General features: G+C 43.6%; 1 protein-coding gene across 4 annotated transcripts in view; it reads right to left on the minus strand.

The window, feature by feature from the left end:
• Positions 1-13,480, minus strand: part of EEFSEC (eukaryotic elongation factor, selenocysteine-tRNA specific) — a 310,890-nt gene that overhangs the window by 276,557 nt on the left and 20,853 nt on the right. The window contains exon 1 of one of the 4 annotated variants that reach the window (XM_066352210.1): positions 10,145-10,251. The exons of the other annotated variants lie outside the window; for them this stretch is intronic. Coding sequence (XP_066208307.1) covers positions 10,145-10,229 — 85 coding nt within the window. The 5' untranslated portion in view covers positions 10,230-10,251. Of the gene's footprint in view, positions 1-10,144; positions 10,252-13,480 lie in introns of those variants that run through there. 4 annotated transcript variants of the gene reach the window in all.

Here is a 13,480-nt window from a genome sequence, read left to right on the forward strand (position 1 = left end):
CTCGGGATGGAAGGTATCTGGATTTATAAGACACATGAAGGTTTAGCTACGTGTTGAAATCCTTTTCAGTTCTGCCTTTTTACGTACTCAACTTGACAGGACAAAAACAACTTCTGTGTGGTTTAATCAGTTCAATAAATGATTTTTCAACAAAAAAAAAAAATGAAGTTTTCTCTCAACCTATATGAGCAAAAAAGAAAAAAAAGTGAGAAAGGAAACTGGAAACTGGCATTTCCTCTATGCTAAGCATAATACAAAATGCAAGATAATAGATCAAAAGATTTTTTAAGTATAATTATTCCCTCTTGTGTGTTTTAGTGGTTAAACTGGCAGTCTAAGGTGGTCACTCTCAAACATGAACCTCAAACAATGGGTTTTATCTATCTCCTAAAAAGTTTGGATCTTGGGGAAAGAAATTTTCCTACCTTGATAAGACAGTAATCTCCTACCTTGCTGACTCAAATGTACTTGCATATTAATTGCTTCAGATTCCAAAATCCCTGCTGAACTGGCTAAACTGTGGGCCAAATTCAATGATCCAGCAACCTCCCATTCCATACCTCACCAAGATAACTTCACATGTTTAATTTAAAAGTAGTGATCGCTTTCAAAAAAAAAAAAAGTAGTGATTGCTTTCAGGAGAAGTGCTAACACCAGCCCATCAGCTGCCCAGGCCCAAACCAGGGCTGAGTCTCTGACAGACCATCTGCAAGTTAGTTGCAAAGCGAGACTCAAGTCTGAGCACTGTTTGAACAAAGAGGTAAAAAGCTAGCATCTCTTTTCCACATGACATCTGTTCCCCAAATTCAACCCTTTAAGACATGCCCCTTTAGGTTAATTTCCCTGATGTAGAGACAATGAGATCTAGCCTCAGATACTCAAATATTATCTACACAGATTGTATCTGATTAACAAGAAATATACACTCCTCTAGCTAATGTTAATGCCTATGTTACAATATTTTAGCTGAACTGACCTAAGGCATTTTTTTCCTTTCTCTTTTGCAACCGTGTTCCATGTTTGACCCCTCAAATTTATTTTAAGTAGTTTTGCAAATAGCTTCCTAACCTCTTCCTCCCCCACGCAGCCAACATCTCACGTTTCCCCGGCACAGAACATGTTTTGTCCACCTTGAGAAGCGACACTGGGGAAACAGGCTGCTTCAGTGAAATCAAAATCAGAAATAGGGCCCATTCATTCAAGAGATTAAAACAGTATCAAGGGCTAATTTTTGTCTTACTAGATAGAACAAGCTGGAATTAAAGCTGTGACTCCCAAGTAAAAGAATTCACAGCAACCTTTCTAGCTTGTAAAAAAAATCATCTCACTCCTCAGTGTAACAGTGAAAACACCCTAGAAACACATCAAATCCCTGTACGGCTTCATACGCAGCTCCTCACACACATTCAACACCATATTCACAATGCAAGGGTGAATCTTTTCAAACTAAACATCCCAAGCTTGTTCAATAATAGTGACAACAATAATTATGACAATAAAGTAATAATCACAATAATAATAATAGAGATTTGGAGATTTAACATAATAAGGTAGAGTTAACTGCAAGAAGCGTTTCTGGTCAGCGGTAAAGTAAAAAGATCTGACAGATGGTACAGAAAAGAACAATAAGTCCATCTGAATTCATTTCAGGTTCTGGGCTTTTGGAATCACAAATGTTCCACTGTAAAGATTCTATATGAATTCTGAAATGTTAAACATTAAATTAGTTTAACAGGAAAATACATGCCATTTTGGCCTTGGATTTTATGTACTATTTCTACCAATTTGCCTACCCCAAAATGCACCTATCTTTAGAAAGTTTTATTTAGAAATTTCACTTTTAAACTAAGTTTGAGTCTGAATACCATGTGAGGAAAATTTGGGGAAAATATTCCCAGGATAATCTGTCTGGATGCTACTGACTTCTCATAAAGAATGAACTTTAGAAACTGGATTCTCTAGTGCTTCTCCTCAACCCCCAGAATATGTTACTTATCAAAACTATCATACTTCCAGTTTCACTTTATTTGCTGAAACACTTTATAGGGGGGTGGGTATTTAAATGTTTCACTTATAGAAAAATAAGATACATAGTTTTCTTAATTTAAATTTGCCCAAAAGAGATATCCCTTTAAGACAATTAAAATGACCTGGTTCTAAAACAGTAAAAACGTCACCAAAAATTACTTAGTCCACTCATTTTTACTTTGTAACTCATGACTCCAAGCTGTTTTATCTGCTTACATGCATTTCCTATGGTATACTACTTTGCCATGAGTTTCTACACATGTACCAATGTGCATACAAACTAATCCAATCATCTGAAATTCACCTTGAAGTCCAGTATGTTTGTGTTAACAGGCATATTTTTTAGAACCAGATGGTTTATCCATTTATATAAGGAGTGTCTAACCATTTTTTGTGGCTGTGATTTCTCCAATCAAATTATAAATGTGCCACATGTCATCTCCTATCTGCTACTCTTTATTCATGTTTTTGCAAATCAATATTCCTATTTATAAAAATCAACTTGAATCCACTCCTCTAAGACAAATTATACAAAAATGAGTAGTCTCCATATTTTTTAAAATTCACAGGCAATTTCCTACTTAGTTTAAGCAATCTGCACTACAACAAAATGCAAACCAAAAAAATGTGGGATATTCTTTACAGTTTAATATAATAAAGTTTGACTTAGTATGGGGTTCCTTACAGGCCTGAAACAGAGGTGTTTCTAGCTAGCCAGCGATGCAGAGCATGCAGAAATTTCATAGCAGTGCAACCCTGGGGAAACTGAAAGTCAGCAAGACCTTTTAATTCCCTGGTAAAGGTCCAGTGACATCATTAAAAACTTAAAATCAGTTATATCTGACATATTTGGAAATGTGTATGCCCCCAAAATAAACAGTAAATTCAAAGGGAAAACTCTGTTTCCCTGATTTAAATGAGGGCACTCCACACACAGCTTTTAAAAAAATCGTTTTCTTCTCTCCCCAGGCATTGTTCAGGCTCTAAAAAATAATAAATTATTAAGAAGTTAACAAAAAGGAGGTTTCCAAAACTTAGTCATAAATTCATTTATAAACCTCTCCACAACACTGAAGCAATGCTCAGTACAAGGCAGTTATACTTCAGAAAAAACTATAGCATTTCAGGGAAACCCACATTTATCGCTGGCAAAGTAGAGTCACAAGAGACCGGGAGCCTTTATTATCGAGAGGAAAAGTAATGGTGATAACACTAACCATGTTTACTAAAAGCTTATCATGTACCAGATACATTTCTTCTAATCCTTGAAATGGTTCTTTCCTATTTTGCAGACCCGGAAGTAAAGGCCCAGAGAAGTTAAGCTGTCTGACCAAGATCATACAGCTAACAAATATTGAAGTCAGAATTAAAATTCAGATTCTCAGACTCTAAATCTCAAGCTTTTATAATTATAACATGCTTGCATTTATGCTGCATGTTAAGTTTTAAGTACTAATGTATAAATTATTTAAAGAAAAGTTAAGCTCCTTCCATAACATATTTTTGGGTACATCTGCATTCGGCAGTGATTGGCACTTATCAGCTTCCAAACATAAAACAAGCCAAGGCTTCCTGAGACTGATCTCTCCTGGTAGACAAAAAACACTGCTTTTTAATAAACCCTCACATTTCTCTTCTGGTTTCTACCTGTCTCTCCCCATCGTGGGACTTCCTCCTTTCAATTCTAACTGCACTCACAATTCTACAGCCAGATTAACACAATTAAGTACTTCCACTCTGATTACTTCAAGTATGTTCACTGCATTTCTTCCAACTACATTATCACTGATATAAAAACAGGCAAAAATTATTCACTATATATACTATCAGACACCATCCATCTAGTCTGCATTCTAACAAAATATAAGAGACTTCTGAAAAATGATTTATTTTTCTATAAGGTCTTTTAAAGATTAATAATCAAATCATATTTAGATATCACACTAGCTAGCACCATTTATTGAGTAGTTTATAGGTTGCAGGGACTGAGATAAATTCTATACATAGCTTTAAAAACCTGCAAAGTGATTCTCCCCATTTTGAAGATGAGAAGACTGAGGTTCAGAGCAGTGCACCATTACAAGCTAACCACAGAGCTGGGGCTTTGAACCTGGATCAGCATGCTCAATCCAGCTCTTTCCCCTGCTTCTTATAAATAAGCATAGCCAAACAAAAAGAAAAAAGAAAGCAACTAAAAAAAGATTTTTTAAATAAAATAAAAAAGGAAAAAGCATATATACATATATACAAATAAGCAGAGCTACAGATGTTGTAAGCCACTGTCAGGGAGAGAAGGATAAGATGTGGATATAGGCCGCTGGGGCCAAGCACATCATCAGAATAACTGGGTGCCCAATCAGGTGGCTCACAAGTGAACCCATGTTCTCCTGAGAGAGAAACCCAGCGAGCTGCTCTCAGCACTGAGTTTCCCCAAAGCAGGGACCCTATCTTCTTCGTTTGAGCTTTCAAAGCCTGCACTGCACTGGGCTAGTACAGCCCACTTTGCTGGCACTCATTAAACGGTTAAGGTGATGTTAAAAAAAATGGTAAAGTAATCTCAGCCCTCCCAAGAGACCGTCCCCTCGCATCTGCCAGTCTCCACCTGGCCTGACACCCAGGCAAGCTTTATCCAGAAGTCAGTCCAGTTTCCCATCCACACCCATCTTCCTCCAAACCTTGCTCACTCCAACGTCACCATCACCATCCTACTGCCCTAGAACTTAGAAAGCATATCTAAGAACTCCTGCACATTACAGCCCCTCTTCCGGAACTCTCACAAGCCTCAAAACTCGCTCCAGGGCCAGCACCTGGCCCCTCCCTTTGAAAAGTACAGGCAATGCTGGAGAAGAGACCAAAGACTGCAAGAGGAAATCACTCCTAGCGTTAGAAGAGCTCCAGAGCATGCGATTACTCCCGGGCTCAGAAACTGAAAATGACTTGGAGCAAAGGGGGTTTTGTTGCAGTAAAAGTAGGAAGAGGAGGAGGAGAAGAGTGGAGGGGGAGGAGGAGAAACAAAGAAAAAGAATGCCAATGATGACATTAGACAGGAGAGAGGCCAGCTTTGTCCTGCATCCTGTTGAACAGCCAACTAAAACAATGAATGTTTTCTCCCTCCCCTCCTTTGCCTTAAAATATTTAAGAATTTCACTTCTTTCTTTAAAACATAGCTCTTGCATAATTCCAGTGCTCTTTTCAGCTGCCCGCAAGCTGAGGGAAGGGGGTACTGGTTCTCCCCCACGACCTCTGGAGCAGAGGCATTCCTGGGTCAAACTCTGCAGTGCTGGTCTACGGGTGACAGTGCTGAGGGCTACTTCCATTCATGGGACCTCTATCTCACACCGAGAACCATGCTAATCCTATCAAAGTGATTACTGCTAATCCTAATGAAAACCCAAAAGATAGGTATTATTCCTTTTTTGAAACAGGTAGAGCCTGACCAGGCAGTGGTGCAGTGGATAGAGCATCAGACTGGGACACAGAGGACCCAGGTTCAAAACCCCGAGGTCGCTGGCTTGAGCAAGGGGTCACTTGGTCTACTGTAGCTCCCAGGTCAAGGCACATATGAGAAAGCAATCAATGAACAACTAAGGTGTCGCAACGAAAAAGTGATGCTCCTCATCTCTCTCCATTCCTGTCTGTCTGTCCCTATCTGTCCCTCTCTCTCTGTCTGTCACACACACAAAAAAAGAAAAAGAAACAGGTAAAGAAACTAAAGAAAAACAAAATGTCCAGTCACACAATAAGCAAGTAGAAGAAGCAAAATTCCAACTTAAATCTTTCCAACCCCAGAGCCTATGCCCACTGCACTGGGGCTTCTTAACTCTGGGAAGTGCCACAGGCCAAATCTGAGACCCCCTCTGCCTGTCCCAAAGGCAGCCATTAATTCGTCATGACAAGCTAAGTACCAAAGTTTACAGTGTTAGTAAACTTTTAGTTAAAAAATTTTTACTGGCTCCAAAATAAAAAAAATTTAAAAAAAGCAAAAAACCCTGAAATTACTTAAAAGTTGAATTAAATGTCTACTAAGATTTAAGAGAATGGCACCTAGCAACTCAGGATTCAAGGCAGATGTACGTGTGTATAAAGTGTATTTTATAGGAACATCAGAACATTCTATTCATGCCCGTCTGCATCCAGGCTGTGGGTGTGGGGCCTGAGCAGCAGCCCTCAGTTTCTCTTGCTCTGCTCACGAAAGGGCACTCCACCCAGGCCCAGGGCCGAGCCTGAGGAAACAGAGGGGAAACCTGTGAGAGCAGAGAGCAGATCAAGCATTTCTCACTGAGCGTCAGGAACAGCCTTCTCAGCTTCTTCAGAGGTCCCGTTCCCAAAAGACGGCTGTGCAGTTGAGTCCACACAGCCCCCTCCTCACCCCTCTATGAGAGACTGCGAGGACCTGGGCGCACACAGACAGGCCGTCCCGTGTCAGGCCAGCCTCTGAGCCCCTACCACACACACCACATACACCACCACTCCCTCCTCTCTTCATCTGGGGACACATTTGCCGCAGCTTTCCCGCCATTCCCAGCTCTTCCCCAGTATTGGTAAATATTGATAATTACCTCCAAATGCAAAAGCAAAGAAGCAGTTTGTGTTATGAAATGAGGATAATCCAAATTGGAAGGTGACACTACTCATTTGATGTATACTTAAAAAGACCAGACAGGCTATGCAGAAACATTTCAGTAGAGAGACTGATAAGAAGAGGGAAATAAAAATTATTGGTATTTACTCAGCTGCAATGCTTGTGGAAGGCAACTTTTTTAATGGGAGCACTTCAGAATGGTTATTCAATCTGAATTTTACAGATAGCACTGGAAATATTTTCTCAGAGAATGCGCTCTATCTGCACCATCATATCTCTCTGGTGTGCCATTCATGTCTTTCATTGCAGGAATTCTCACTCAATTTTGCTCCGTTATGAGCTGACGGTGACCCAGAGAATACAAGGCATTCAAGAATCTGACTAGAAATTACTGCCAAGAAACATCTGTCCCATTCCCTGTTCACCAACCGCGCCTTAGGGAGTGAAGATGGAGAACAACCCCAGAGCCACACGCAGAAACAACTTTTCATTCCCCTTACAAACTAGGCTCCTTTGGAAATTGAGGGCTCCAGCATTTTTCTGAAATTATGTTCCTGGAAAAACATAGCATGAGTCTGCTTAGAAAGCCTCCAGCACAAAAACCTTCCTTTCCTACCCAGACCCTGCTAATAAAAGCCAGGACAGGAGCTTCACGGGGAAGCAGATGAGAAGGCCAGCCATGGGTCTCCTCACTCAATGCTGTCAAATTCAAATTCTGTATTAAATGCCACTGATCAATTAAACTCCATGAGGATGTCACACATACTAATATGTTCCACAGCGTATGCGCATCTATCTTATAGACACACTCACGTGGAAGATTTATGTTGCGATTAGAAAAGACTAGAAGGGCTCAGCCTGGGAACCCAGCTTTCTCCTCAATGACTATCAGAGGATCAGGCGGCAACGTGGCACCCCTCACCTAAATTTCATCTTGCCTGGCTGCAGATACTCACAGGAGCCGAGCAACAGACATGCTATACGAATCAAATAAGAGAACTACCACCCTATCTGTGTCTCTACGACCCCCACCCATATGCCTCTAACTGGCCCGGGCCAAAGCGAACAACATAGTAAGAAGGGCTCCCTCCTGTGTACCGCAAGCTTTATGAACATTTTCTCTAAACAACCACCCCAAGCAGAAGAATCACCTGCATTTGAGGTGCACACACAGGCTCAGAGAGGGAAAGAGAAGCATCATTACCACTACAGTGCCCAGAGCCAGGTCCAGGCCAGGCCTGAGCCTGCTCCCCACCGCCTCACCATCACCTCAGGCATTTCCTCAGGGTGCTGGACCTCCCTACTACTGTTGTACATTAAGCTCTTCTGAGTGTCAACATTCAGGAGGAACCTAAAGTCAGTAGTGCCAGGTTGGGGGGACCAAAGAAGGTGTGAGACCCCAATTCTGGCATAGGCTGGAATCCAGTGGGATAGAGTTATATACCAATGTCTTTCCGGCTTGAAAGCCTCTACAAAAAAACAGCACAGAAGACCTGAAAATAGGCAAATCCTATACAAAAGCAGCCATGGCCTATTTCATATAGCACGTTATACCTTCGGGAGGCAAGATCACCTCTTTTTTTTGTTTTTACTCTTTATTTTTTTTAGTGTGCGTACATGAGAGAAAGAGAGAGAGAGAGAAGGGGGAAGTGAGATGAGAAGCATCAACTCATAGTTGCGTCACTTTAGTTATTCATTGATTGCTTCTTATATGTGCCTTGACAGGGGGCTAAAGCCAAGCCAAGCCAGTGACCCCTTGCTCAAGCCAGCGACCTTGGGCTTCAAGCCAGCGACCACAGGACCATGTCGATGATCCCATGCTCAAGCCTGCAACCCCATGCTCAAGCTGGCAAGCCTGTGCTCAGGTCAGCAACATCAGGGTTTTGAACCTAGGGACCTCAGCATCCCAGGTCGATGCTCTATCCACTGTGACACCACAAGTCAGGCAAGATCACCTTCTTTACTCCTGGAAATTCTTTGCTTTGGTTGGTATCATAAACTTTCAGAAAAATAAAACGGTGTAAGAAGGGTTGCGGACTGATGTTCACATCTTCAAATGCTCGACAAGAGAAGTCAGAGCATCCTCACACTGGTGTGGAAGGGGGCGAGTATACACTGACCCTCACTTCAAACAAAACCCTTCTCGTTAACCCTTTAACTATAAAGCACTTGTTCTGCTTTCACAGCACTGGTTAACCTTCTGCCATTGTACGTACAAAGCTGCAAACCGTATCTTCATTAATTAAAAAAGAATGAAAAGAAACAGTATTTTTCTTTTTATGGAAAAAAGATAGCAAGCAACTATATTGTGGAGGAATCAGGCTCTTGTGGGCATATATGGGAAGCCCTCGTGGCTGTGCCGTACAGTTTATTTTGTCTTGAAAGAGGCCGAGGTCATTCTAACTATGCTGACCTCGGCATCTCCACCCAGGACTGTAAGCAAACACTGCCCTCTTGTGCACCGAACAGTCCCGGAGTCGGCATGAGCATGGTTTCCACCCACCGCTGTGCAGACAGTTCGCAATTGTACAGCTGTCTCTTGGGGGCCTGGAAATGTGTCAGGGAAAGGATGACACACATCTGTTACCACGGTGCTTGCTAAAATGTCCCCAGATTGCCTTCCAAGACAGATTTTGAGATAAGAGGAAAAGGGGAAGATTCAGCTGAAGAAATCAAACCAAAAATAACTGACTCTTATCTTTCCTAGACAATATTCAATCCTCGAAAAGAAACTTCATTGGTTACCATGGAGTTTCTTATTATGTACTTTTAAAAACTTGTATAAACAACTAATGAATCTACAATAACAATAGCACTTTTTTTATCTAAAAAATATTTGCCAAGAAAAGAGAGTTCATTTGATTCTCGAAGAGAAAAGACATACAAGGGAATCCATGTTGCTCTTTCTCAGAGAAGGACCCTAAAGCTCAGCAACCATGGCCCTCTTCTCTCTGAAGAGCCCCTACCTGGTAGGATTGCCTGTACACATTCTCCCTCCAACCTGGGGATGGGCCACTGTCTCCAAAAGACCAAACTGGCATCTCACAAGAGCTTTGAAGGACATAACCTACCGGTCCATTATTAAAGAACTTGAGGCCCTGGCCGGTTGGCTCAGTGGTAGAGCATCGGCCTGGCGTGCGGGGGACCCGAGTTCGATTCCCGGCCAGGGCACATAGGAGAAGCACCCATTTGCTTCTCTACCCCCGACCCCCTCCTTCCTCTCTGTCTCTCTCTTCCCCTCCCGCAGCCGAGGCTCCATTGGAGCAAAGATGGCCCGGGCGCTGGGGATGGCTCCTTGGCCTCTGCCCCAGGCGCTAGAGTGGCTCTGGTCACGGCAGAGTGACACCCCGGAGGGGCAGAGCATCGCCCCCTGGTAGGCAGAGCGTCACCCCTGGTGGGCGTGCCGGGTGGATCCGGGTCAGGCGCATGCAGGAGTCTGTCTGACTGTCTCTCCCCGTTTCTAGCTTCAGAAAAAATGAAATAAAAAAAAAAAAAGAACTTGAGAAAATCAAAGGCAGAAAAATTTCCACTCACATCTGAGGCCGAACCAGACCGGGAATCTCCAGGGTGAGACTGGTCTTCTCTGAGTCTCCCGCCCCAGTTCTGAACTACAAACCATCCTCTAGCCTTCTGGGTACAATCTGGCTGGCCCAATCACACACCAGACTCACTGCAGGAGGAAAAGAAGCGTGTCTTCAACCCAGTGGGAATGGCAAAAGGAAAGCGGATGGAGAAAATACTTAGGGGGGTGTGTGCTCCATGCTCCTTTTCAGAAGGCGGGCTGGGTGCCATTCTGATGTCCAGTGGTAGGTACAGGGGTTCAGGAATATATCATTATCCTCTGCCTGACTTGAATGATAAGTAGGCAACGGGCTAATATTAAATGTCCAGACACAGTCATGGAGCAGTGAAAATTCTGGGTCACTGGGTGCCAGGATTACCTGCCGGCTCCTACTTTCACTTCAGCCTCCCTTCCTCTATGGGAAGGAAATGAGGTGCAGTACCAGAAACCTCAATACAACCCTCTGGGTAGGAAAAGACCAACAGGACGGCCGTGCTGAGACCAGAGGCCTCCAGAGGCTGCTTGCCTTCCTCCCTCTTGTTCTCTGTCCTCATAGCAGAAAAAAAAGCCATGTGGCTGCTTTATCCTCCAGCAAAATGGAGTGCTATATAGAATCCAAATATATATATTTGTACAAATATACTGACCCTATACCAGGTCTCTTGTGGAAACTGTCTCTGATACAGTCGGCTTGACCCTTCTGGTTGTTGTTGCTGCTGTTGTTGTTTTAGTGAGAGAGAGAGAGAGAGAGAGAGAGAGAGACACAGAGAGACAAAAAGGGAGAGAGATGAGAAGCATCAACTCGTAGTTGTGTCACTTCAGTTATTCACTGATTGTTTTCTCATATGTGCCTTGACCAGGGGGCTCCAGCCAAGCCAGTGACCCCTTGCTCAAGCCAGTGTCCTTGGGCTCAAGCCAGCATCCATGGAGTCAATGTCTACGATCCCATGCTCAAGCCAGCGAACCCACACTCAAGCTGGTGAACTGGCACACAAGCCAGATGAGCCCTCACTCAAGCCGGCGACCTTGAAGTTTTAAACCCAGGTCCTCAATGTCCCAGGTCAATGCTCTGTCCACTGTGCCACCAGCAGTCAGGCCAAACTGACCCTCTTACTTGTAGAATAGCCCAAGCTGTCTCTTGCCTCAGTACTCTCATGTGCACCACTCCCTCCCAACATCCCAGTGGCTGCCTCCTGCATCTCCTCCAGATTTTAGCTTAGACTTAATTTCCTCAGAAGGGCCTTCCCTGCCTCCACACAGATTCCCTCTCGGGCACCCTGTACTGTCCTTCCCAGCACTACCACAATTTATAATTCTGCACATTCCTGTTCACTTCTCTGTCTGCCTCCCACACCACCAGACGTGAGGTTCATGGACTCAGGAATCACTGTTGTCTTGTTCACCAAAGTAAACCCAACTCCTAGCATGTAGTAGGCTGCTCAGGGTCTGTTGACTGAATTAATTAATGTAATCCTCCTCTTTCCCCAGCAGATTTATTTTTATAATGATGTATGAACCCCAAGTTCATGTCTGGCCTCCCAAGTTCCTAAGAACTTGGTGCTCCAGGAAGTTTCTATTTGGAAGGGACTCTAGGCCCAAAGCTTGACCATCAAAGACAGGAACCTCTTTCTGTCATGTTGTCAAAAAAGACCTGGACCGAGCTGGAGTCACCCAGTGACCAGCAAATATGCCCAGTCTGTCCTGGGAAGGCCTCCCCCCTCTTCATCTTCACAGACTAGTAGTAGAATGATCACTGGCACCAGCCACAGGCTTGCATTATGCTCATTTCCCCAGTCCCAAACGCTGGGGCGAGTTTCAACGTCCTCGTCCTGTCTCGGAATCAGGTCTGAATTAATACCCTTCCTCACAAGAACTCCAGTAGCAAAGTGAAAACAGACACACTAGACAATGCCCTTTGAAAGCCCCAGCAGGGACGGCTGGTGACAATACAGCCCCTGGCTCTGAAAGAAACCTTAAGGTTAAAGGTTCACAGAGGCAGAAGAATTACCAAAGAACAAGTTTGTTCAAATTTCCTTCAGCAGATTTAAACAACCAAGGTCAAGCTGAAGATTGCCGGCAAAAACCTACGAGAAAACGCAATCCTTTTGAACTACGTGGAGAAAGGAAAATACACGGCCTGGGAGGGATCTATGGTATAGCTTTTTAAAATGTTCCTGAAAAGGTCACTGCTGTTAACTCAAAAGGATGTTTGAAAACTACTTCTCTAAAACAACAGGGCTGCTGGGCCCTCAGCGTGTGCGGTGAGCTGCACTGTGGTCGCTGTATTCCAGGCCCCGGTGTGCTGACCCTCTGTGGGCCATGAAATTAACCATCAGCACAGCAGAAATCTGCTCTGAGTTAAACTACTTTGCTACGCGAAATGGCCTGAAAATGAAATATGAGGATTGAATTTCCACTGAAAGATTAACTTGTCTAACCTCAAGGCAGGCTTCCCCCAGTGTGAACTGTTTGGCCAGTGGTTTAAAGGACCGTAGGAAGGCAGGTAATTGCTGCAGGCAGAGGGAAATGACCTCTTCATCTATCATTCCTTCATTCACTCATTCATGTCGGCATGTACCAAACATTTACTTCGTGTCAGGCCTTGTCCTGGGCCCTTAAAGATGGACTTGATGATAATAGGCCCCTAACCTCAAAGGGATCAAGTCCAGTGGAAAACAGAGCCCAGTAAACAGAAAATGACAACCGATGGGGGAAAATGAGATCCTAGGCCATGCAGAGTACGCTACAGGCCCTCAGCGAGGGTCACTGATCCGGACTGCGGAGGGCCAACACTGAGGCTCCCTAAAAGTACACACAGCCAGAAGCATCTGTCCAGAGATCTGCAAGTAGTTCATTAACCCTTTGAGTAGTGAGGTTTTTTCATGCTTGCTGACCCCCAGGAGTGAGGTGTTTTGTTTTTTTTTTCCAAAAAATGAAATTAGTTCCAGTTACAGTTTTATTAACTTAAAATCATGTTTGTTTGATAACCAATTTATGGAAACAAGAAGTACATACATTTGTCTTTTTTTTTAATGTTGCCTTACACATTTTTAAAATAAAAATTTTTGTTACGATGGTCTGGATGGTCAGGAGGCACGAGGACGTACACGAGCGTTCATAGTACTCAAAGGGTTAGCCCTGGAGTCCTGAGAGACAGAGACAGTACACGAGCGTTCGTACTGCTCAAAGGGTTAGCCCTGGAGTCCTGAGAGAGAGACAGAGACAGTACACGAGCGTTCGTACTGCTCAAAGGGTTAGCCCTGGAGTCCTGAGAGAGAGACAGAGACAGTACACGAGCGTTCGTACTG

This window comes from Saccopteryx leptura, chromosome 11 (genome assembly GCF_036850995.1).
Source record: "Saccopteryx leptura isolate mSacLep1 chromosome 11, mSacLep1_pri_phased_curated, whole genome shotgun sequence".
Lineage (NCBI taxonomy): Eukaryota > Metazoa > Chordata > Mammalia > Chiroptera > Emballonuridae > Saccopteryx > Saccopteryx leptura.